A 26,149-nucleotide genomic window follows, 5' to 3' on the forward strand; every position below is an offset into this window, starting at 1 on the left:
GTATAAAGTTCCAGTGAAGACTCAGCGCGCCTGTTGAGTTCGGGACTCGTTGGAGGCGCACTGTTCGAGAGGGACGCACTGAATTTACACCAGCAACAGCTGATGCGAACGAACAAATGCAATGGAGAAACTGAATTTTGCTCTGATTGAAACAGCGTAAACTGATGAAGAGGGGAAACGGAAGATGTAAAGGGTGGGACAAACAATTTGAAGGAAGAATTAAAATAACGTTTGGTTTTATGAAGAGTTATCTCCGTTAAGATTGCTTTTAAGAATGATATGGAATATTCTTGGAACGCAAACCCGGATAGCACCCAGATGACACTCTTAGTAAATTGACAAAATGGGATTCCTTGGGGAAAAGAACTCATTAACAACCTGAATGCAAAGTGGCAAAGGATCATATTCAACCTGGAATTCAGTCAGAAATACCTTTTCTGTTGCCCAGTTACCACGCGTTCTTCTATTTGATTAGCCTATTAAGTAAGCAAGGGCAGAAAGAAATATGCATTTGGGTAAAGCACTTCTGTTTTTCCTCCTCTTGAACTGTGTGACCATGACTTTGTCACTATCCACTTGCACAACTGTGGACATAGACCACATAAAGAAAAAGAGAGTAGAGGCGATCCGGGGACAAATTCTCAGTAAACTTCGACTGACCAGTCCGCCACAAACAGTGGGTCCGAATCAGATACCTTTTCAGGTGTTGGCGCTCTATAACAGTACGAAGGAGCTGATCGAGGAGTTGGGAAGAGACAGACAGCAAAGTTGTGGACAGGATAACACGGAGACTGAATATTACGCCAAAGAGATTTACAAGTTCAATATGATAAATGGGCCGGAAAACAGTAAGTAGTGTTAATTTACCTGTTTTACGCATTTTACGCATTACGTGTGGAGACACCACAGCTGATTGTGGCTTCTGTAGGGCCTACTTAGGCTACTGATGAAATTCCTGATGACACTTGTAAACTAGATAGTCTATACTCTCTACGGAGTCTGTGCATTTCAGGTCTGATGCGTAATTTAGTCATCTGAATGCCCCTGGTGAGCGGCGCAGATTTAATATCAGTCAGCTGGGTTCCTATGGAAATAATGGAGTAATGGAAGAGGATACATTTCTAAAAAGTACACATATGGCATCGAATGAAAGGCTTGTAGTATATCAGCAAGCTGTAGTAAAGCGAATGCAAAAAGAAAACAATAAAAATAGCCTGTCTATTCTCTCCTTAAGAGTGACTTCGCCTTTGACGTGTGTGTGTTCAAATCAGTATGTATAACTAACTATCAGTGAGCCTTGCTCAAACTCATCTATCATTTTACAATGCTCCGGGCGACACTCTGTCCCCGCGTTCCGATTCCAGCAGATGTATATGTTGTAGAGTAGATCTACAACATATAAAGGCTTAACGCTGCGAGGACCGTGGAGGAAATGTTAACAAATGACACCAATGGAAGGGATGCAAGGACCTCCTTGCTTGGCGTGCGTCTCCACTATCCGCGTGACAGAGGAATTGGCCGATGCAGCTTAAACGCACGGTCGCGTCTCTGCGCAGTGGAAAGACCGCTCGCGATGGAGAGGGCTAAGCAAACAGTCTAATTGGAGTGAGCACCATTCCTCCCTCATACCTCACACAAAAGCCATGGGAACTCCCAATAGCAGACCTAGCACACGACAGACTGAGACATTCCATAGGGAACTTTTTTCTCTTCCAATCCGTCAATTTTAACATTCCAGCATGCTCCAATTACCCTTTCTCTCAAAAGGACAAATTATATTTCCTACAAACGTTGTTTTTCCACAAAAGACAATTTTTTTTATAATGTCTTGTGTTCACTACTCCTTTTCTTTATTGGCAATTACAGTTCAAACACAGCAGCTGCTGGTTGGCTTATGCGCTATAGTGAAATTGCCTCGCTCATCCTTGTTGGCATTTCCTGTATAAATTGCCCTCAATTGATTATTCCAGTAATCAGAGTGACGTTTATTCAAGTTTACTGGACGGTTCTCTTACCCCATTGCAGTGAATTCTCTTGAGGAGGGAAGCTTTATCTAAGTGAAAGACTTGGAAGCAGGCCTTTCACAGTTAAGAGACTGGATCATTGCATGTAACTACTTTAAAATCAACAGGTGTTTCGTGCTATACTGTGACACAGAGCAGAGCTTCCTGTGGCACCAGCGCAAGCCCCGTATGAAATCTATTTCTCGGGTCCCACAAAGTGCCTCTGACACTCAAAATACACACTTCTACAACCACCTGGGTTTAGCCTTTGGTTGGAGGTGGGCAGAGCTCCCAAAACAAACAGAGGTCTGAGGCGTAGGCTGGGTCAGTCATGGCCAGGGCTCCTGGCCACATCACCCTGCCGTGACCCTGCTGTGAGTATAGGAAATGAACTGGCCTTATTGAGTTCCCACTTATTAGTCGTGAAATGAGACAAATTTAATTGATCATATGAATGTATATTTGCAGTCTTTTTTTTATTATTTTTATTTTTTATTTTTTATACATTTATACCAGTCTTATTGGTTCGTTTGATCCTAACATGTCCAAAAACTGCCAGGTTTTACCCTCATTAGCCCGGGTTGCCAGTGTGGATGACTTTCCATTATGTGATGTCATAAGAAGCAGGGTCTGTTTCAACATCAAGGAGCGTAATGTCTGTCACCACGGTAATACAGTAATGCATATTTTCATTCCATTTTGATAATCTAATGGATTTTGCATACACTGCCTTTGGAAGGTGGGAATGTCTTGGATTATTTTCAGATTTGTGCTTTTTCCCTTTTTATTACTTAGTTACTGGGCTAGAGTGTAAGATGAAGCAGGAACTTTCCTCCCAGACACATATTCTTTAATAGAGTAATTTGGAGAAATACTCACAGGTAACTAGCTAGGTGTCTCTTACGATAAACAGTGCCTTTTGGCAAAGATGTGGAGGTGACTAAAGTGGACTGGAGCCATTCTGGGGACACGACAGAGGTAGAGGAGCAAAACAAGTGCCACTGCTCAGACTCAACCACGGTGTGCACAAAGAACCCAAGACATTCAGTATTCACTCACTCACATCGTACCATGCAGTTGTCTCTTCATGTTGACCTTTACCGCGATGAGGCTGGCCAAAGACAACGGGTCTAACCACATTTAACCTTCTGAGGAAATCACCTATTGGCTCTCATGGCTGCAAATTAGGCAGAGCCAGGCTTCTTTCTAAGAAAAGCTTGCGGTGAGTGATCTGACATAAGGCAATCATTGATTCAGCGTTGGGGAAGGAGGGAGATGTGGACCGGAGCTGAGGACAGCAGTGTTTCTGATATATGGAATAGTAGAAAGGTGACGTCATCCCAGCAAACAGAGACAGAGTTCTCTGGCCCATTCTGAAAGACAGCCGCCCCCCCCCCCCCCCCCCTCCCCTCCCTCCAGCCATTTTTCCCTCTTCATCCTTGATCAAGTGGAAAAAAGCTGTCTTACTTCAGCAGAGACCTCCATCACATTATCTCATCTATAGCAGTCAGCCATAGTTCTCCATGTGTAGTGACTTACTCGGAGAGGAGATGGAGAGGAATAACTTGGTCCTCTGTCCATTTGACACAATCTGGTTATGTATCTGAGATATGTATCTATATTACCATATCATTAGGACTTGACAGCATGACTGGTTTCTTACTCTCAAATATTATGAGCTGAAAAATGCTTGACCTAATATTAAAAAGCTTCTGGTCAAATTAATAAGATGAAGCACTTTTTCATTGCAGGCAATTTATTATTCTATTAACTCATAAAGACCAGCCATAGTTCCAGGTAAACCCAGTAAGTGATAGTTTGATAGTTTGACAGTTAATTTGAATACACCAGCTTTTACAGCGTTGTGGCCCTTTTTCACTGGTGAACGAGGTCCAGACTTCTCACCAGCTGGCTAGCACCTGCTTTCTCTGCTTCCCATTTCCTTTGTTTACCTCCACATAGCTTTGGAGAGACTGACATCACAGCCATCGCTCAAGGCGCTGGGCAGGGGCTGATTGCTGGGAGCATTTAGCGGGAGCTTCTGTGTGATGTCACCTGCCAGGGAGAGGAGCAGGAACATGCATGGTGGGGCATCCCAGACACAGGAAAGAGAGGGGGTGAGGGTGGAGGGGATACAGTGTCTGTGTCTGGGGAGGACGCTTTATGAGGAGCTTCAGAGCAGAGCTTTTCAAAGTCTGTCCCCAGGCCTTCCCGTGCAGGTTCCCAGTAGGACTCCCTCTTACTACCAGACCATTGACCAACTGAAGACTAGGGGATATGAATATCTGATCAACTGCACATTATATCAAACTATTAACACTGACTGTGAATTCTCTGTGTAAAAGGGGTGAGTAGAGAATTGTCAGCCATTCATTTGAAATCAGCCTCTCTGTATTGTGGCACCATGTACTAGTATTTCCTTTGTTGTCAGATAATGTAGGTAGGTGCATTGGAATTGCAGTGTAGTGGAGTACACATTGCAACACATCACTTATAACTTGTGGTTAGGGTAATTACATATTTCCTACACTCACTCTCAAACATATTTTGAGTAATTGTCTTTCAACCTCAAACCACAAACAGGGATAACAGTTGCTATGTAACAAAGTGTACCTACATTGTAAATACAATGCATCTGTCTCTTAAAAAGTTGAACCAAGATGAACATTTTCAGTTACAGATGGACAATATTCTTTAATTACTAAAGTTGCAATTGAGTGTAGAGGACTGTGTAGATGACTACACTTCAATGTTTGTCATGTGGAGGCAAAGAATCTTGAGGCCCTATATAAAGGTCTGGCACATGTTTCAGTTGCTGTAAATAATGTCCAGGTCAAGCTCCCGCTGATGTCAGCATCCCCACATTGGCCTTAGACACAAATCTGATAATGGGGGGTGAGAGAGAGAGGGGGGGGCAGTACATTAGCCAGAGCATTTTACTCTAATTATACCAGCAATCCCCTGCACTCACAGCCATGGAACAAATTACCTTCAGACCCTTGGCAAAAATAAGCCATAATGTGAAATCCACCTAAAACCATTGCAATGGGAAAAATGAGGTCATCCAAAAGGAAACCAAAGACTTGATTAGAATTTCAAATCTCCTCTGGAAGTGGGGCTTTCCACCTTCTGTGGGGGAGGCAGAGGGACACAGAGGGGGAGATGAGAGGGGGTGGGGGACAAGCCAAGGGAGTAGAGGGCTACTGACTCCCTATAGGCTTAGCTGTGCGGAAGCAGAGGACGGATATTTGGCTTGGGATGAAGACTGAAAAGGTCACCTATAAATAGTGGAATTTGAAGAGTTCATGGAAATATCAGATAATGGCTAAGGTACTGTGAAATAGGATGAAGGGTCATCTGTAGTTTAGGTTGATGCGCAAGCTGATTGTTCCCAAATGCGTGCCACACAAACACCTTCCCTTTGATCCTCCATTGTTATTAACCAATCGAGATTCAATGTCCAGCGAAAGGTGCAGTGCCCTTGTTAACCACCAGCGAATCACAGGGTCACTAATAAAGCTTAGGCTTGGGGGTAATAAATTAGCCAATGGCTTGGCTGTAAATGAGTGTTTCCACTTGGCTCGTAAAACGCTTGCCGTGTGCTTGTTTTGCTCAACGCGGCATGCGCTCTGCCTGTTAAAATAATAAACGATTCAATGGTATTAGGGTTGAAAAAAAAAAAAAAAAAAAGAAACTTCCTTGACTAAGCAGTCCAACAGGAAGTATTTCAGAGGGAGCCGGTGGAGATGTGTTCTGTTCTGTGCAGCCCGTACGATAACCGTGCTGCTGAGGTCACTGCCTGACACAACCACACACCACCACACACCACCACACACCACCACACACAACCACACACCATCACACACAACCACACACACCACCACACACAACCACACACCATCACACACAACCACACACACCACCACACACCACCACACACAACCACACACAACCACACACCATCACACACAACCACACACACCACCACACACAACCACACACCACCACACACAACCACACACAATCACACACAACCACACACACCACCACACACAACCATACACCACCACACACAACCACACACCATCACACATAACCACACACCACCACACACCATCACACACAACCACACACACCACCACACACAACCATACACTACCACACACCATCATACACCATCACACACAACCACACACCACCACACCACACACAACCACACACCACCACACACAACCACACACCACCACACACCACCACACACTACCACACACACCACACACCACCACACACAACCACACACACCCACACACACCACCACACACAATCACACAGTCATCCGCTCTGCAACCCCTCCCCGACAGGCAGTCGTTGAAGGAGTCTCCTTCCCGCTTTCGTCATACTGTACAGCGTTTCGATTCAACACACAACGCACAATGGTTGAGGCACTGTTCTGTACAGTACCTGCATGTGATTGCACATGTTGTGAGCTGAGCTGTTTGGTTCCAGGGAATGCTTGGCTCCCTTCCTGGCCCTCAGAGCACCTGTTGAGCTCCAGAGCGGGTGGGAGGGCGGGAGGGTGGGAGGGTGAGAGGGAGGGAGGGAGGGAGGGAGGGAGGGTGGGAGGAGCAGCACTGTCATCTCAGCCCAGCCTGTTCCTCCACCACCACATGGGACATTTGGTTTTAATTTCATGACTTCAACTTGTTGCTAACTCGGACTGCACAAAGCACAAACAGATGGTCCGTGGCTTGACTCGTTCTTTCTGTGAAGCCACCTTCGTCTGTTGTGTCGGATTCTAAACAACACCGGTTTTTATTGCACAATGGAATTTATAAACAATACACATTATCACAATAAAATGTATAAACCAAAACAAAGAAACCATACGTACATCATATCAACACACATCACAGGGATAAGAGCTGGACCCGAATGACAGGATTTTGATTGTAAAACTGGGCACGCTGTGCTGCAGGCAGGTCGAATACTTCGATTGCAGACGTCAACACTGTAGTCCTGCTGTGAATGAGCAGGAAAGACTTGCATCGTTGGAGTCAGGGTTCAAAGGTGAGTCACCATCTCCATGTCTCCTGTCCTACAGATGACCTCCCCTACTGCCCCAAGGGCATCACCTCCAAGGTGTTCCGGTTCAACGTCTCTGCCATGGAGAAGAACTCCACCAACCTGTTCCGGGCCGAGTTCAGAGCGCTGCGTGTCCCCAACTCCAGCGCCAAAAGGAATGAACAGAGGATTGAGCTCTACCAGGTGTGTGAACCCGCCATTCATTCCAACCGTACTCGGGCATGTGGGGGGTATACTTCTCCAACTCTCCCATATGGGGGGGTATACTTCTCCAACTCTCCCATGTGGGGGGGTATACTTCTCCAACTCTCCCATATGGCTCAATGCACACGGGGCGGGCGGGACGGGTCTCTACGAGGAGAGACGAAAACATTTCTATATCACAGTCCCCTCACCCCCCCCCCTCTATCCTCTTTAAGGGCTGATCATTATTCCATGTGCCTCAAGTTAAATGGATTATACATTAGTACATTTGCACAAATTTATGAGCGTGCTACAGCCGGCTCTGAGAAACTCTAGAAAGTAGTTTCGCAATCTCTCCTTTCACAGCTGTCAATCTACGAGCTTTTGTCTGTTCACCTTTTTTCAAGTTCAGCTCTATGTTTTCAACACAGGATCATTCAGACATCTGCACCTGTATTTGTGTGTTTATACCGCCTGTGTGTGTGTGCGTGTGTGTGCGTGTGTGTGTGTGTGTGGTGTGTGTGTGTGTGTGTGTGTGTGTGTGTGTGTGTGTGTGTGTGCGTGTATGTGTATGTGTATGTGTATGTGTATGTGTATGTGCGTGTGTGCGTGTGTATGTGTGTGTGTGCGTGCGTGTGTGCGACTGTGATGATGATGATGTGTGTGCGTCTGTGAGTTGTGTGTGTATGTGGGGTGGCAGGGATGGATTTTTGCTTGGTTTCCCCATTAATCTCCCGTGAGAGACTTGGAGCCATGATCAGGTTCCAACATTTCCTGCCAGGGAGACAAGCGCCTCTGGACTGCATACTGCCTCTGGGGCGGGCTCTGGCCAGACCCAGGCGCGCACAGACTGTCAGGCCCCCAGATTGTTTCCAGGAGCCCAGGAGGAGATAGAGGCAGGGTCAGCCGCCGGGGGAGTAAACGGAGCTGCCCGCCCCCACACATTAGCTGCAGGGAGCTGATTGGCAGGGCCTGGCGTTGGCCGCACTCGGCCCCCAGTTCCCACAGGAAGCCAGATTAGATGCTGACAATGTTCCGGAACCTGGTTATCCAGACCTGCTGCAGGGCTAGGCGCTGAGTTGAGCCCCCCACTTCACTGGCCCTGAGCATACCTCCTCGGTTCCACAGTTCAGCAAAAGGGTCTCAGTGTTCGGATACCGTGTGTCTAAGATGTTTTGTGATCTTGATGTGTAGTGGATCAGTGGTGGCTCTCTAACGATGCCTCCCCCTGACTAGAGCTATGAAACCCAGAATGTACAGAGCCCAGTTGAAATGCAGATGGGAGGGACAGCCAGGTTCTCATTGGCAGTAGGGTTACACACAGGCATTAACTTGCAAAATGGGGATATCAACACAGGGAGTCACTTTTTCCATGAGGAGAAGACGTTTGGCCCAGGGCATCCCGGAGCGTCTGGCTCAGACAGTTTTGGCTGGGTTGCCGTCTGGTGTGTGTGTGTGTGTGTGTGTGTGTGTGTGTGTGTGTGTGTGTGTGTGTGTGTGCGTGTGCTCGCGCGTGTGTGTGTGTGTGTGTGCGTGTGCTCGCATGTGTGTGTGTGTGTGTGTGTGTGCGTGTGTGTGTGCGTGTGTGTGTGTGTGTGTGTGTGCGCGCGCAAGTGCATGCGCACATGTGTGTGCGTGTGTGTGAGTGGGAGAGAAAGCATGAGTATATGCAGCTGGGTCACTCTCCTACCTCTGCCTGGCAGATCCTCCGACCAGACGACCACATAGCCAAGCAGCGCTACATCGGGGGCAAGAACGTCCTGACCAAAGGAACGCCTGAGTGGGTCTCCTTCGACGTCACAGAGACGGTCAGGGAGTGGCTCATGTACCGAGGTGAGTGGCCCACAGTCGAAGTGTTCCCTACCTCAGACCATATGTTGTCTATCAAACCCTCAGCCAATGGGTATTCGGAAATTGAAGTTCATTTCGACAAGGGAAAATGGCCGAAAGGAAAATACTGATCCCTCATATTACCGTGCTCTCATTCGTCCTCAGAGACCAACCTGGGCCTGGAGATCAGTGTCCACTGCCCCTGCCACACCTTCAACCCCAACGGTGACATTATCGAGAACGTCAACGAGGTGCTGGAAGTCAAGTTCAGAGGTGAGATCACATGGTATATACTGTACTTTCCTCTGTTTTTCTTAAAAAAAAACTAAAAAAAAACTGTTTTTGTCTTAAGGAAACCAACAATTTCTTCCTCCTCCTTTTTTTTTTGTATTTCCTACGGCTCATCACAGCCCTTCTCCCGTTTCTTATGAGGTCCGATTTAGAAAAAGACTCTCTGAAGTCGTATCCAGTGAACATGTGCCTCTCTGGAGTTGATACTTATTTGAGGCTCGTTTTATGAAGATAATGGTTTTCCTCTCTTAGAGAGAGAGGAAGAGAGAGAGAAAGAGAGAGAGAGAGAGACAGACCATGGGAATACAATTGGTCTGGTATCTCACTTAACATTGGGGCTCCTGGACCCCTGGTCCTGGGAACGCTCCCCTGACTGGCTTCGCCGCAAGGAATGTGCTGCCACAGCGCTCAGACGCTTGGCCCCGAATTAAAGAGGGGCGTCCGTATCCACCCGCGGCGTCTCTCCTGAGATCTCTACTGCTTTAGCTATCAGGGGCAGATTGGATGAGCAGACGCTAACCCAGGGGGCGGCAGGAGGGACGGAGGGACGGAGGGACGGAGGGAGCAGCTCTGCCTGGTGCTAGAGGAGGAGGAGGAGGAGGAGAGGGAAAGGGGCTAAAGGGGGAGATGCCTGAGGCCCAACCACTCACCACTGAAGATAATCCTTTTACTGTAAAATGTTATAGAGGAGGCTATGACTAAATGGTACTGGAGAGCTGAAATCCTGGATGGACATCTCTGGCAATCAGACCCGCTCTGTAGTGCACTTGATGTTCCTTTTCAAGAGTCTGCCTCCTCTCAAGGTCTGGTTCCTCTCAAGGGCTTTTTGTAGGTTTGGGCCTGGAGCTTTTGTCTATGTGACACGTTTAGTTATTTAGTAATACACATATTGTATCTATTGAGTTGAACTTATTGTTCCGCTGGTAGACCAGGCCTTTAGTGCACTTCACCTAAATGGACCACTCCTCAGTATTGACGCCCGTGTGGTGAGGACATGGCCTAACAGTCCTGCCTGTGCCTTCCTCCTGCAGGTGTGGAGGGGGACTACGAGGACCAGAGCCGCTGGGACCTGGGCCGGCTGAAGAATAAGAAGGAGCAGCCCTTCCCCCACCTCATCCTCATGATGCTGCCCCCCCACAGGCTCGACGCCCAGTCCTCGTCCCGCAGACGCAAGCGGGCACTCGACACCAACTACTGCTTTGAGTAAGAAACTAACCACCCACCTATTCACCCCCCCCCCCACCCCCCACCCCCCCCAATACCAACTACTGCTTTGAGTAAGAAACTAACCACCCACCTATTCACCCCCCCCACCCCAATACCAACTACTGCTTTGAGTAAGAAACTAACCACCCACCTATTCACCCCCCCCCCCCCCCCCCCCCCCCCCAATACCAACTACTGCTTTGAGTAAGAAACTAACCACCCACCTATTCACCCCCCCCCACCCCCCCCAATACCAACTACTGCTTTGAGTAAGAAACTAACCAGCCACCTATTCACCCCCCCCCCCCCACCCCCCCCAATACCAACTACTGCTTTGAGTAAGAAACTAACCAGCCACCTATTCACCACACCCCCCACCCCCCCAATACCAACTACTGCTTTGAGTAAGAAACTAACCACCCACCTATTCACCCCCCCCACCCCAATACCAACTACTGCTTTGAGTAAGAAACTAACCACCCACCTATTCACCCCCCCCCCCCACCCCCCAATACCAACTACTGCTTTGAGTAAGAAACTAACCACCCACCTATCCCCCCCCCCACCCCCCAAACTGATACAGTTGCAGCTCTGCGAACACTTAATCAGCGTATGATAGATAGAGGCTAGAGAGCCAACTTCTTCTTGTCCTGAAACTACTGCTCTCAAATGGTAATATACAGCCTCTCTTATTTCCAATTAACTTTACAGAGAAATGGTAATAATTAGGGGATAATTGCAATCAGTTTATGGCAGGTATTAGCAGCCTGATACAAGTCAAGATCTGCCCCAGTATTAAGATGTAAGACAGCTACCTCTTCTCCCTCTTAAACTCTGTCTCCTCAGCTCTGGAATCCCTCTGTTAGGCTGACAGACAGCACTAAGGCACCTGGGCTGGCTCCAAGAGTCAAATAAGGACACACCTACCAGTGGAATTTCAGAGCTTCTTAGGGGCTCAGCCAGACTGACTACATGCAGTGAAAAGTACACTAAAATATAGTTTACCCTCCAAATGATGTGTCATTGCCTCTTATCCTTCTTTCCCCTCCCCTCCCCCTGCCCGGCCTGCCAGCAGTAATTACGAGGAGAACTGTTGTGTGCGGCCCCTCTACATCGACTTCCGCCAGCACCTGGGGTGGAGGTGGATCCACGAGCCTAAGGGATACTATGCTAACTTCTGCTCCGGACCCTGCCCTTACCTACGGAGCGCAGACACCACACACAGCTCGGTAAGACACTGCCGTATATACACATACCAACACACACGCACACACACACACACACACACAGACAAAATTGGCACAACAGAATGCAGACACACACATGCATGCACTTACTGTACAAGCATTATTGCAGGCTACACATACACAGCAACCCATACGGGTGGTTTAAGCATTTATTTAATGAGAATGGTAATACATTTAAGCTTGGGGTAATTGGATGGCTCCGGTCTGTATAGCTCCCTGCCTGGAGTTTAAACGACCATAACATACAAATAACAATATGGCAGGGAGCCCACTACTTATCAAACCCCCCCGTAGGTAAGCTGCATACAGAGCGACCAAGCTTATGGAGGTTGGGGGCAGCGGGTGAAACGACCTCACAAACCTTCCTCTCATAGCCAGCCTGATCATGTCTAAGTGGAGTGTTCAGGAAAACTTGCTTTTTTTTTTTTTTGTGATGGATGTTTCTGCATACATGTGAACCAGCTGTGACGGACAGCTGCGCCCTTCAACTTAAAGTGCTCTGCCTGAACTAACGCTAGCTTCATTTCCCATCATCATTCTTGCAAATAACCGTTTTCTCAAGAGTAACCTCTAACAGTCTGACCTGTTATATTCACCTAAACAGTATTTTACTTTATTTAAAAGAAAAAAAAAAAGACAGTTCAAGAATGATTGTGATCATCTTCTTGTCCCTGGTCTGACACCGGTGTCCCTCCTCCCTCCCTCCTCCCTCCCTCCTCCCTCCTCCCTCCCTCCCTCCCCAGCTGCTGAGCCTGTACAACACCCTGAACCCAGAGGCCTCCGCCTCGCCCTGCTGCGTCCCTCAGGACCTGGAGCCCCTCACCATCCTCTACTACGTGGGCCGCACCCCCAAGGTGGAGCAGCTTTCCAACATGATCGTTAAGTCCTGCAAGTGCAGCTAATGGCTCCCCCCCCCTCCCCCCCCCCAGGGATCTGACAGGGCCCGCACCATACGGGGGGGGGGGTGGGGGTGGGGGTGGGGTGGGGTGGGGGGAGAGGGTGGCGTGCTGCCCCACTGCACCACCAAGAGTACCTCTGTCCACCCTCACACCCCACCCTCTACTCCCCCCCCTTCTCAGTCCTCAGCCGAGCTCACGCAGAGGCCCTGCCCAGAGAGACGCAGCCCACCACTCTACCCACAATCCCCGGCTGGGTGCCTACATGACTTTCTAACACCACTGAAGACCCAGCGGCGATCTCAAAAACTTGTTATTAGCCTTTTTTACGACGGCTTTTTTTTCCAACGTCAGTGTTTTTCCTCATTTTTGTTAATATTTCAGCTTTTTTTTTTTTTTTTTTTTTTTTTGAACTGCCTTTACCTTTGTGCCATATGACCATGGGCATTCAAAGTCAATCTCTATTTGAGGAAAAGAACAGACATAAAGGTGTTCTTACCATGACCACTGCCTACTCAAGGACATACAGTAGTTGCAGTCAAAAAGAGAGAATGACTGAGAATCTAGTCTGGACAGTGCATATGAATAAATCAAAGGGGGTAAATCAAAAGCCTTTGTTTGCTAAAGCAAACCATCCTTTTTTAATGGAGGCCCAATACAAGGCCTTGACGTACAGGACAGGGTACACTTGGATTGTCCATGCTGACAACTACCTTCCTACACTGTTCATCTAGGAGACGTTCTGGTGGATTCAAATTATCTTAGGAAAAATACAACATGCTGGAAAACAACGTTTATTCAAAAATCGTATCTTCATGGTTATGTTTACCTCTGTTATGCAACAGAATCATGTTTTATGGATGTTTTTTCTTAAATGAAGCAGACTTTTTCTGTTGTACAAGACGATGTATGTCACTAAGTGAACAGTTCACTAGATCACAAACTGTAAATGTTTTATTGCTATTACTCTTGAAAACACTTTTTTTTAATTAAAAATGGTCTTGGACGAACAGATTTGTTCCATTTTCATTCAGCGGAGGTGCCTGACGCTGCTTTCAGGTCGGCCTCTTCGTAGCGAACAGCTCTTACTTCCGCGTTCAACCGTCTCACAACATGACACGATAACATGTCATTTGTGACATCATAATCTCTCTGAATTCTGAAATAATTCAACAACAGTGTGTCCATTCTGAGTTGTATACATGTCTCAAGGTAGTAAAAAGTAATAATAATAATAATAATAATAATAATAATAATAAAAAAACTCAACAAAGGTACAGGAGGATCATTTGATGGACAACCTTATTTAATGAAAAATATACAATGCACTAATTTACAGTACATACAGATACTGGCATGATCAACATCTTAAAGCTGTCTGAATTGGGAGTGAAGTCGTTTCAATATTGCTACTGCTATCAATCCCTCGCAGTTTGAATAAGTTGTCTTCATCTCTTGCGAGGCCACAGACAGAGGCTGTTCGGCAAATAGCTTAGGTTGTATTGTCATAGAAAACACACAATAGTACTGAGTATTTCAACAAGACTGTTGTCTTACACTGTTTGGACTGTAGGATTATGTAATACGACATGCACAGGATTAACAGCAGGCATTGACAGTAATCAACAACAGTTATATTCATGTATCAAACATTTTCAAAGTTAAGAACTGTCACGGTGTAATGAACACAATACCTCTGCCAAACATCACACCGGAATCATATGCAGAAACACTCTTCATGAAGTTTTAAACAATCATTTGGTCTGAATAAAAACAGGCCGTATTTCAAGTTTTTTTTTTTTTTTTTTAGCAAAGCACAACAGTCAAATAACAATTATCTAAAAACGGCAAATATATAAGTAATCTATAATCAAACCCTGAGCATGTTGGCTACATCAGACGAATAAATAACGGGACATCTACAGAGATACTGATGTCTCACTGATGCAGCTAACACCTAGCGGCTAACGGCTATGCATAGGCAAGAGCCCCTTTGTTGTCATGCTCTGAGTATAGGGGCCACGTAAGACGGATACATTCAATACGTTTCAAACGCCACGTTCATTGTCATAAAAACAAATGACAGCAGGCTAAGTGTGACAGTACACTGTACATCACTACGTGAGCCTAATCCAAAACTACATCAGAAGTACAGTAGAGACTGAACTGCACAGACAAGCAGTGAACGCAACGAATCAGAGAACCGGAAAAGGCAACGAGCAAACTCATTCCGACGTTCGATGAGTCCTCGCAAATCAAGCCTTCGCAAAGCGGTGCGAATCCCTTCGACATCCCTGAACAATGACAAAACACGACTGACTTGGCGACTGTTTGTGTTTCCGACTCTATAATAGATCCATGAGGGAATGGAAAACTGTACGCTCCCAAACACGAACTCAAGACTGCCTCACCTGGTAGGAGTTCCTCCACATGCTTATCCCTCAGTATCAGTGAAATGATAGATTATTCAGACGGTGTCTGAAATACTGACCCCATTGCAGTAAATTCTATCTGAAACAAAAGTTGCAGTCGAACACAAGTGTGTTTTCATACCTGTTGGGGGGGGGGGGGGGGGGGAGACACAGTACACAACTAACCTTTTAAAAAGTACTTAAAATGAAACAAAGGGCACTGGTGGAACACCTCTGTATATAGAATTAAGTCCTCTAAAGCTGCAGCGATAGTGCCCCTGAGGGCGGTGGGGAACCAGCTGCTGCAGGGTGTCTGTCACTGAAATCTTTCCATGGCATCAACAGCATGGGGAGAACGAGGGAGGACAACTGCCGGGGGGGGGGGGTGGACGGGTGGACGGGGGAGGCAGGGGCGGGGGCGGGGGTTAGAGAAGGCCACCGGAAAGTCTTGGGCCGTGCAGCAGATCCCGACCTGCGTCAGACCAGGGGATTCCCAGCTCGACAGGCTATCCTCTTCCATGTCTGCAGCAGGCGGCTCTATCCTTGAGAAATAAATAGGGCCTGGTCTGGTTCGATGTCAGGCATGCTAACACAGAGGTGGGGCTGATGTCTCCCTCCCTCCCTCCCTCTCTCTCTCTCTCATTCCTGTTCCCAGCATACACCTGCGGACGTGAGCGTGTAGTCACATGCAGAGGCACTTCTCAGGCCGGCAGGTTGACGGGGCGGCTTGCCGGTCCGTTCTCTGTCATCTGAGCTTGGACCCCTGGCCCTGGAACACTTTGCTGTACACAGAGAGACCTACGGAGAAACAAAGAAATTACTAGAATGAATAATGGGGCTGAATGGGGTTGAGAGTGTTACTGTACACGGCTGCTTTCTTTGCTGAGTGTGCTGGGAAGAAAGGCGTTCTCCTCTGTGTGTGACTGGGGTGGGGAGCTACAGTAGTCCTGTGACTAACTACTGGGGGAAGCAGGTCAAGGCAGAGGCTGCTGAAGAACACTCCATGGTGCTGATTGGTGTATAAACAGCCCTCAAAAAAGGAACACTCGGAGCCAAAGCTCTTTATGGAATATGTTTTGCAAAAAATAGAAATGTGGGAATAGATGTTGGAATTCGTACTTGGAGAGGAATTATTCAGAGGATTATTAGGAAGGTCTGAGGTATTGGATTGAAATATTTTCCTGAACTTTAAAAAGTTCTTTCAGAGGAACACACAAAACCCATGGAGGGAAAGAGAGGAATGTGTTGGCGCTCCGTCCTGGTAGGGCTGTGTTACTTTTCATGGCTGAGGCAGGCAGGTATCAGTAGTACCGCCAAGCCACCGGGCAGCCCCTGTCCCGCTGTCCCCTCTTTCCCTCACCCCCTCACCCCCTCACCCCTCGCCCTCTCGCCCCCTCGCATATCGCCTGGCCCGGCGCCAGGCATCCAGTAGAAAAGGAATTCCAAGTACAGTTGGAGCTGCCGTGTTTGTGCTCCCAAACAGTGTTCCCTTTCATTCCCTCCCGGCAGACTGTGTTTATTTTGGTGCTCTTTTACACCGTGAGGCCTGACGGAGCTGGAAAACGAAAACATCTCCCCGACTTCCAATCCGATGACATGACCACTAGAAGAGGCTTTTTCTAGCTCAGCAAAAGAAAGGAAGAGAGTCCGATATTCCCCCTTCCTTTTCTCTCAACGGTAACACAAAAAAATCATACAATCGTAAATAAACTAACGAAGCAAACTGCTACCATAGAGGAAGACATTGGTAGAAAAACACTAGAGAATTAAACCGAGCTCAAAAAAAGAGAAAGCATGAAAAAAGTTTAAATAATGTCTTTACTTTACTACTTTCAAGTTGTGTAAAGGTTGTGTCAGTCATATTCCTATATTTCAGAATACAATCTCGGGGGAATTGGACCCTCTGTCTGTTTTCTTCTCTGGCAGACGATGATTGAAGGAGACCTAGTGATGAAGACCTAGTCAACATCACCAACCCATAAACCAACACCAGAGTCCACACTGACATTAGTGAAAATGTGGTGAATGCTACCAGCAGACCTCTTGCTTCTCCGGCCGAGCAAAACTACCACCCAAAAACCTGTTTAGATAAAGAAGGAGCCGAAGCTATTGCTCTTGACATGATGAGTTTCCCATTAAAATGACACAAGAGCTGCATTCATTTCCTCCTCAAACAGAATGTAATAAATCTCTCCCTCAGCTGCCTCCCGTGGAGCCCAACCAGCTCCCAGAGAAGGACACAGTAGTGGCCAATTGGTGAGTCTATTTTCATAACATTGATACAGTAGGTCCTCATCACAACCCTCTCCCCACTCCACCACAAAAAATGAGGTGCTGTAGAGAGTGGGGGAGAAGGAGAGAGGGAGTGGGGGAGAAGGAGAGAGGGGGAGAGAACGAGACAGGGACAGAATAGGAGTAGAGTGAAAGAAGAGGGAGAGAGAGAGAGAGAGGGAGAGAGAGGGAGAGAGAGACAGAATTGGATGAGAGTAAAAGAGGGATAGAGAGCAGAGCAAAGGAGAAGGAGGGGGAGCAGAGATAGAGAGACAGAGTGTGTGTGTGTGGTGTGTGTGTGTGTGTGTGTGTGTGTGTGTGTGTGTGTGTGTGTGTGTGTGTGTGTGATTAATGTTGGTTGACAGCTGATCAGAGAGAATGCTGTCTGTTTGGACCACTCTAACTCCCTGTCAGAGTCGATCAGAGGAGCCCAGTCATCTCAATACAAAGGGACACTGGGCAGGCAGAAAACCCCGACGCGTTCCTGAGCTCCACAAAGGCGATGTCCCCTCTAAAAACAAACCCCCAAAACGCCAGCCCCGCACCAGCGCCGCGCTCAGGACAGCTCCATTCTCACTGCATGGCTACACCCAGCTTGTTAAATGGTTTTGGTGCTGAGGTTTTTGTTCTCTCTCTCTAACTACTTTCACGGTGGACGTCAGGGAGCCAGGCATCTCCCCCACCCCTGTGCCCCGAACGACGGAAAAAATGCATTCATGAAATTCAGGAGCTGCTCCCCACGGATCCAGTTACAGTTATTGATGAGTTTATAAGATGTTTGTTAACCTACGCCAACCTCCATACTTTGAAGAGAGAAAAAGGAGAGAGAGAGAGAGAGAGAGAAAGAGAGAGAGAGAGAGAGAGGAGAGAGAGAGAGAGAAAGAAAGAAAGAAAGAAAGAAAGAAATGTTCTGGTTGCAGAGGCACACACATTTTTGGGTTGGTGCATAACTGCCGTCTTTTTCCAGCTCCGTTTGGACAGATGCAGGCTGATCTGGGTTTCTCTGGGTCGGCTCAAGTGTGACGCTCACATGATGAATGGTGTGATACGCTAATGCTAACGTATAGAAGGAGTATGGAAAATAGCCCTGATCAGACAAACAGATGTGCATCCGCAAAAACTGCTTAATATCACTGTTACTGCAATAAACTCAACAGTTCCCCGAGTCCCCCTTCTCAGAGTACAGGAGGGAAAGAGTTGTGCAACTTCAGGATGAGAGGACAGCGCGCGCACACACACATACACACACACACACACACACACACACAGGACTTACTGGAATTGAGTCTAAAATATACAAGTGACAATTGATGCGTGAATGTGGTTGTAAAAGCAAAGGAAAGGCACTGCACACAGGTGTTGGGCCCACAATGGATACTACTGGAAGAACTGACCACAACGTACCTAACAAAGGTGTATTCATACTGTACTGTCGTCCCTGCTCTGTCTTGGTGTGATTCCTGGGGCGCAACTGGTATTTGGTTTAAGTGGCTGGGCTGCGATTAGGATGGGAAGCACGCCCAACAGCTGGGAATGCCCAAAACTGTGTCTATTTCCCACCACTGGATCTCATTACAAAAGAGTGACGGCCATCCGACTGATGCCCCTTGATCCTTTAACAACCATTTGAACTCTGGACTTGGATACATGGAGCCCACAGTATATTATAAAACCACAGATGAAACACTAACACTCAGTTAAGTGTTTACACCTGTTAACGGTCTATTCACTTTCATTTTTTTACCACTTTCACTTTGAAGAGGTGTGTTGCTCGTCATCAGGGAAGAGGAGCTGATGACATAACCACCTGGAGACAGTCAGTTCTGGCACTGCAGCACGAGGTACTTAAATGTATAAATCATAGTGTGGCACCGTGGCGTATTGGTCATGACTGAGTAGCAACTGAACAATGTTAACTGATTGTCAGTCATAAAATGGTGCAGGCTGGGTAGAGTCTCGTAAGAACCATATCCTAAACATGACCAGGAAGTCCACTGCTGTCATTGCTGGTAGATCCGGCCTAAAGCAGTCTGTCGAAACAGGATAAAAATATCCGAATGGTGTTTATCAGTCCTTGATGGAGGAATGGTCACTATGCCTGGCGGTGATCATTAACACTGGCATTGAGAGGGCGCCACCATCTGCCCAAGGACTACCACAAGGCCAGCCAGCCAGCCAGCCACAGCACGGAGGGCCCGGGGCGGGCGTGCGGACTGCGGAGTGTCAGACCCACCTGCTTTCCCGCACACGGCCTCGTAGACCACATGCTGCGTGTTGGACACCGCTCCATTGGCTGGGCCCTCTGAGGAGGTCTGTCTGTGGGCAGAGACAAGATAAGAAGAGTGAGTGGCTGAACATTATCCATTGCTGGAGGAAGATATGGTCACATGCCGTTTTCAGTGCACAGGACCCGGAGTGTGTACTGAACCCTACTGTAGCGGTGTTGCCTGATATACCGTTACCGTTACCGGGATTCTTCCCTCATTGTCGCTCATCGTAGGTGGAGCACTGTACCGCACCGACACACACTCAGACACAGTTACCGTGGTGACATAGGGATCTGTGGTTCAGACGACTAGAGATGTAGTGTGTGTGCGTGTGTGTGTGTGTGTGTGTGTGTGTGTGTGTGTGTGTGCGTGCGTGTGTGTGTGTGTGTGTGTGTGTGATGAGGCATCTCCAGGCAGGAGAAATGTACAGCAGGCTGGTTTTAGCTTTACATCCTCTCTGTGTGCTATCCTTGGGCGCTGGTCATGGGTTTACTGAGTGCTTTTCATGAGCCATTGTAGAGGGGATAGGACACATTCCTGTCCCATGGTAGCTGTCCCGGATGACGTGTTTCCAACACTAACGTTGCAACACAATCTGTGGCTGGAGGGGTTGGCTGAAAAGGTTGTGGTGTTTACCGAGTATGTATGTCATACATTGAAACAGTGAAGTTATACAGGTCCCCTTGTGGCTAACACAGTACTGTACACTCACCAAACACTTTATTAGGAACACTATACTAATACTAATACTAATACTAGGTAGGGCCTCCTTTGCTCTCAAAACAGCCTAAATTCTTTGTGGCAATGATTTCACAAGATGTTGGAAACATTCCTTTGAGATTTTGGTCAATGATGACATGATTGCATCACACAATTCCTGCAGATTTTTCAGGTGCACTTTCAAGCTGTGAATCTCCTGTTCTACCACATCCCAAAGGTGTTCTATTTGATTCAGATCTGGTGGCTGGGAAGGCCACTGAAGAACACTGAACTCATTGTCATATTCATAAAACCAGTTTGAGATGACTTTTGCTTTGTGACATGGTGCATTATCATGCTGGAAGTAGCCATTAGAAGATGGGTAAATTGTGGACATGAAGGGATGCACATGGTCAGCAACAATATTCAAATAGGCTGTGGCATTCAAGCAATGATTGATTGTTATTAACAGGCCCAAAGTGTGCCAAGAAAACATTCCCCACACCATTACACCACCTCCACCACGAGAAGGTGTAAAGGTGTTCCTAATAAAGTGTTCAGTGAGTGTACAAGTCATGTGTGTCATGACACAAGTGACCAATGCACCGTTCCACCACAAAGTACAACGTGGCACTGGGATCCCACAAAGTAAAACACAACACTGTGCCTCTCTCATAGAAGCAGACTGCCCAGGGAGAGTGTGTGTGTGTATACAGCGTCTCAGAATGAGCCATTATGGCTAGAAGCAGGGCGTAGAGGCCGCGGTCGACAGACCTGTAACTCTATACGTTAAATCTGTTAAGCATTTTAAGTGGGGGAACAATAAATAAAGCTTAGCTGGTATTAACCTCTCGCCCCATAACAGTGGCTGGCCAAAGGAGCATTAACAAGGTAATCAGGGCACACACTGCTTCCTTGTAGGGAGGCACAGTTGTTCTTTCATAGCATTACACAACGGCCAATAGGAATGGCCCACTTAAAAGACATTACACAACCACCAATGGGGATGGCCCACTTAAGAGTGTGGCATAACTAGACAGGAAGCGAGCCTTTCATATTTGTTTGGAAACTTGACCTCCGGGGTTCTTCACGTCACTTTCCTTTGTCAACATTCTCTCGCGTCTCCACGTGAAGCGCGGGGTCCGCCCCCGCCTCCGCAGTAAGAAAGGGTTGAATATGCTGAACATGTACGTTCAGGTACAGTGGTTCTTTCACTCACATTCAGGAGCTAAGCAAAGAAATGTTCATAGTGTACAATTGAAGCTTTTTCCTAGAGCGCGGCCTTAATGGACATCTCCATGGGGACGCCTAGCGGTTTGAACATGGTTGTCTATGGGCCGTACCAGTTTGTGTGCATACGTAGGTGGCTAGCATTTCTTTATGTTATTTGGATGTTTAACCAAGGGGGGATTAGAGTTAAATTCTAAACAGAGTTTTGGCAGCGTTGTGTGTGTATAGTATCATGTGAAAGTCCTCATTCCTCCAGCTGAATCTAATAGGGAGTGAAGGCAGCGGCAAGTCTGACATTAATGGTGCTGCTGTAATTGTCACCCTATTAGTAATGCCATACGACAGCCCGGGTTTCTGTAGCTACAGCTGCGAAACTAGCCAAGCCTCACAAACAAAATACCAAACACACTCATTTATTTGTGTTACAAATTGCTCCTTTCAAATCTGTAACTGAAGTCATAGCGTGTCTGAGACCATACAGTCTCTTAAGTTGGCAACCGTGGCACGTCGGTAGTCTCTTAAGAGTCAAGCCCTGCTGGACATGCCACAGCTGAAAATGTGGGTAAGGCTGGCAGAGCTTGAGACTGGGTATATATGTACTGTATGTGCAAAGAATGCGTTTTTGTTCAGAGCCACTGAGATAAGTCTTGGCGTTCCGGTTCTCTCGTAGGACAGCTCACAAAGGCAGTCATCCTTGTGAAACCGAGCCAAGCCCATTTAGTTCTCTTGGCCTCGTCATCTATTAAAATGTAATGAGACAGAAACTAAATGCTGACTAACACTGACACGTCTGTCCAATCAGTGGACTCAACTGAGTAGGCATTTCCTGATGATGTTCCACTCTGATTGGCTGGCAGCCGAGTGGTGGGCCCAGTGAAAGGAGGATTCTCCATCTTCCCAGCCTTCAGAGAGGAGACGGTTTGGCTGCCCCAACAGAGAAATCCCCTCCCAAACAAAACGGCTAATCTTGATCGTTACTGTTCATTTTCCGCTCTCAAACAAACCCTTAAACTGAATGTCCTTCGGATCACACATTCAATAACAAAGACCAACTGTCAAAGGTCATCAATGCTGTATTGTCTTGGGAGAAAAACAGCAAAGCAAGGGCAACATATATTGAGATAAGTATAAAACCTAACGTGGTTTAGAGTTCAACAGCTGGCTTTTGGACGGGTGTTAGAACTACATGACCTTACACATTTCTACTACCTCCAGGACACTGGTTCCATTATAAAGAGGAATGGCTCAGGCTGCATTTTCAGACACACCGTAACCAAGGTATTGGGTTGCCCCTAAAAATGAGTCTGAAGTAAAAGGGAAGAAACATATTATCCATTGTCTGTGAACAATCATCTCCTCTTTTTTCAGACAAGAGATTTACTTTCTCTCCCTTGTCATTCTTGCTTTTCCCCCTCTTTATTCTTTCTTTTCGTTGTTTCCATCAGTGCATTTTTGGTCTTGTAGCTTCCGTTTTTCCCACACTCTCTCCTGTCACACAGGCCGACCGCAAAAATGCAGGACAGTGAGGAGTGTGAGGGGGCTCTGGAATTCCGCATGCAGAGGGTAAACACGGCAACTGCCAGGAAGGCACACACACACGCACACACACACACACACACACACGCACACACACACACGCACACACGCACACGCACACACGCACACACGCGCACACACGCACACACGCACACACGCACGCACACACGCACACACACACACGCACACACACACACACACACAGGGGAGCAAACACAGCGCACCTACCCTGCACTAACCTACCCTAGCTTACCCTACCCCCTACCGCCCTTAACTCTTCCCTGCCCTGCTCTCCCCTCCCCATCCCCTCCCCTCTGGCCGTGATGCTTGTCCAGCAGAGCAGAGCAGAGCAGAGCAGAGCCACATCTCTCTGTCCTCTCTTGCACCCTGGCCTCTGGTCGCCACACACTTCAAAGTGCTGCTGCTGAGGCGGCTAGTGAAGCTTTGTTTCGCCGGCCAAACCCTTTCATCTCTGAGCACAAAGATGCAAAACCTCTGACTCAGACAGGTAGACGCACAGACATGCACACGCATGTGCACGTGCACATGCACATGCACATCCACGCGTGCACACACGCACAACTATACAAAAAAAAAGAACCCTATTATGCAAAAATAATACAAAAAAAAATCTAATGTGCGGGCCTCATATAAATCTCTCTGCATGCCAATATCCAGAGTAGCAGAGCTCAGTGGTTGGCTCTCAGAATGACAGGGCTGGGACCGCCGCGCTTGCTCCTTACCCAGGCCTGAGCCCTGTCCTCACAGCCTCACTGGGCGAGAGGAGCCCTCCACTGCAGCCATGTGCTTTAAACAAACAAGCAGCCCTATCGCAGAGGTTTGCCATTGTTGTGTAATTTGGCCAGATGTTGGGTAATAAAGTCATACTGCAGCGTGGGAAACAGATGGCAGTTGAGGCCTCGCTCCCTTTTTCTCTTCTCCCCCCTTTCTCTCTCTTTCTTTCTTTCTTTCTCTCTCTCTCTCTCTCTCTCTCTCCCCCTCTCTCTGTGCTTCCTCCTCTCTTCTTCTGTTAATCTCCAAACAAAACAGGGTTTAAACAGCGCTCATAACTAGGGGCCCTGCCGTTGAACCGCATTCTGTTTACTGAGCAGGCAGAAATCAGCCCTGTGATGAAGAGAGGTTGTTTACTGTACGGGCAGATACAGCCCCGGGCCAAGGGACTGGGACTGGGACTACTCCATAGCACACGCATTCTAGAACTCTCATTACCACCACCACTTCCTCTTGACCTCACTGGTGCTGCACCCTGGTTGACCCCTCCAGCATACCCATTACCACTTTAGAGCCCTTACACATGCACTCAAGTATTCTTTCCGTGATCCAGACAAACAGTCAACGGTAATAACAATGTAGTAACAGAGGATGGAAGGGCAGCGGTCAGACGTTCTGGGGTGGTGTGAAGTGTGGCAGCGGTTCCAGGTCTTACTTGTTGAGTCGCTGGGTGGCTGTCTTCCTGACGAGGCCCTCCCGGGCGCTGCTGGGCGGTTTGGGGGTGAGAACAGGGCCAGCTCTGCCACAGGCGTGGCTGTGGTTGTGGCTGTGGTTGAGGCGGCCTGGGTGGGTCACTGGGGGGCTGGAGGAGAAGCCTGAGGGAGCCTGGGGCCGTGGGGCCATCACAGGGTAGGGGGTCAGGTTCTGACCTGCCAACAGAGCCTAGGAGCAAAGAACACACACAAACACACAAATATGTTTACACAGGGTAGAGTAAGACATCATCTAGGCCCAGAAAGTTAGGATGATCATGGAATATGACAGTGTCATATTCTGCATCTATTAATAAGAGCACTTATTTTCTTTCCAAACAGAATATATCTGATCTGAGAGTGTAAGTCAAGTGTTTGGAGTGTTTGTAATCTGACACACAGTGAGTAAAAAGGTTAATCACAAACATTACCTGTTTTGATCTCAGTGGAAATAAAGCCCTGCCTCTCAGGTCATGTAAGGCAAAATATCACCGTGTCAAAAAGACTAATACGTCAATTAACGTTTTGAAAATAAATGCCATCCTTTATCAAAACATGCTCTACATATTTTTGAAAGTTGGACGCACCGCTGCAGAAATTCTTCACATTTCATACTTGTTTAGACAAGAATTTTCTTAAGGACGTGGTAAACAAAATGTTCTTCCTGACATAATATTTAAGAGCTACTGTTCACCGGTTGCTTGTGTTGCTGGGGAATGCTTCATGGACATTCCTTCCACATCTCATGTCTATGCTATTTTCTCTGCCACTTTATATGTCTATCTAACAAGCTAATGGTTTTCCAGCTTCCCAGCGCGGGCTTTCAAAGGGCCGGCAGCGTGACAGGGAATATTTGGATGTAATTTCTGTGTTGATAAATGAGAAGCTGAATTTCCAGGTTGGAGGGTCTGTAGCTGTGCTGCAGTTGAGCAGGGCCAGGAAGGGCACCTTTATTTGGTTGCCAGGTGGCCCTAGGCCAAGCCTGTGGAGGAGCCGCGCAGTCTGCACCCAGTAACTGGAACACAGTAGAGCACCGGAACAGCCCTCTCTCTCTCTCACACACGCAAGTGCGCATGCACACAGGCGTGCAAACACACACACACACAGGCATGCAAACACACACACCCACACAAACACACCCACACCCACACACACACACGCAGGCGAGGTGAGTGCAGGGATGTGGAGAGCGTTTGTTTCAATAAGACCAAAACCCTCTATGATTTTTCACGTGTCATTACAAAGCAAGGTCAAAGCATTGACTGATTCTCTGGCCAATGGAAGGACACATTCTCTAGAGGGTTTACTGGGCAATTGTACTCTGAACTGCCTGAACTGCAAGTGATCGAGCCTTAAGGCCTTGGAACACATGGAAAAGCTGTAGCAGTGTAGGGCGTCTGACCGACTCCCACCCAGGCCAAGCTGGCAGGAGAGATCCGAGCCCATGGCTGAGTGATCTGGATCAGGGAGAGGAGAGGGGATTTCAGGGAGGGTTCCCTGATTGGTTGGTGAC

General features: G+C 47.6%; 2 protein-coding genes across 3 annotated transcripts in view; one reads left to right on the forward strand and one right to left on the reverse strand.

Annotated features, from left to right (window-relative positions):
• Window positions 1-51: 51 nt before the first annotated feature.
• On the forward strand, window positions 52-13,750 carry tgfb3 (transforming growth factor, beta 3). Of its 2 annotated transcripts, none has more exons than XM_083682842.1 (7): window positions 52-848; window positions 7,105-7,268; window positions 8,972-9,101; window positions 9,264-9,371; window positions 10,421-10,592; window positions 11,668-11,824; window positions 12,586-13,750. In XM_083682842.1, the coding sequence occupies exons 1-7, from the start codon at window positions 506-508 to the stop codon at window positions 12,742-12,744; spliced, it is 1,233 nt and encodes a 410-aa protein (XP_083538968.1). In that variant the 5' UTR covers window positions 52-505; the 3' UTR covers window positions 12,745-13,750. The 2 variants fall into 2 exon arrangements, with proteins under 2 accessions (XP_083538968.1, XP_083538969.1); XM_083682843.1 differs by having other exon boundaries at window positions 11,671-11,824.
• Window positions 13,751-15,783: 2,033 nt separating this feature from the next.
• The window catches only part of ttll5 (tubulin tyrosine ligase-like family, member 5), a 48,377-nt gene continuing 38,011 nt past the window's right edge, over window positions 15,784-26,149 (reverse strand). Inside the window, exons 30-32 of the mRNA XM_083684003.1 lie at window positions 24,600-24,826; window positions 19,654-19,736; window positions 15,784-15,947 (exon numbers count right to left, since the gene is read on the reverse strand). Coding sequence (XP_083540129.1) covers window positions 15,895-15,947; window positions 19,654-19,736; window positions 24,600-24,826 — 363 coding nt within the window. The 3' untranslated portion in view covers window positions 15,784-15,894. The remainder of the gene's footprint in view (window positions 15,948-19,653; window positions 19,737-24,599; window positions 24,827-26,149) is intronic.

Source organism: Argentina silus, assembly GCF_951799395.1.
Source record: "Argentina silus genome assembly, chromosome: 13".
Lineage (NCBI taxonomy): Eukaryota > Metazoa > Chordata > Actinopteri > Argentiniformes > Argentinidae > Argentina > Argentina silus.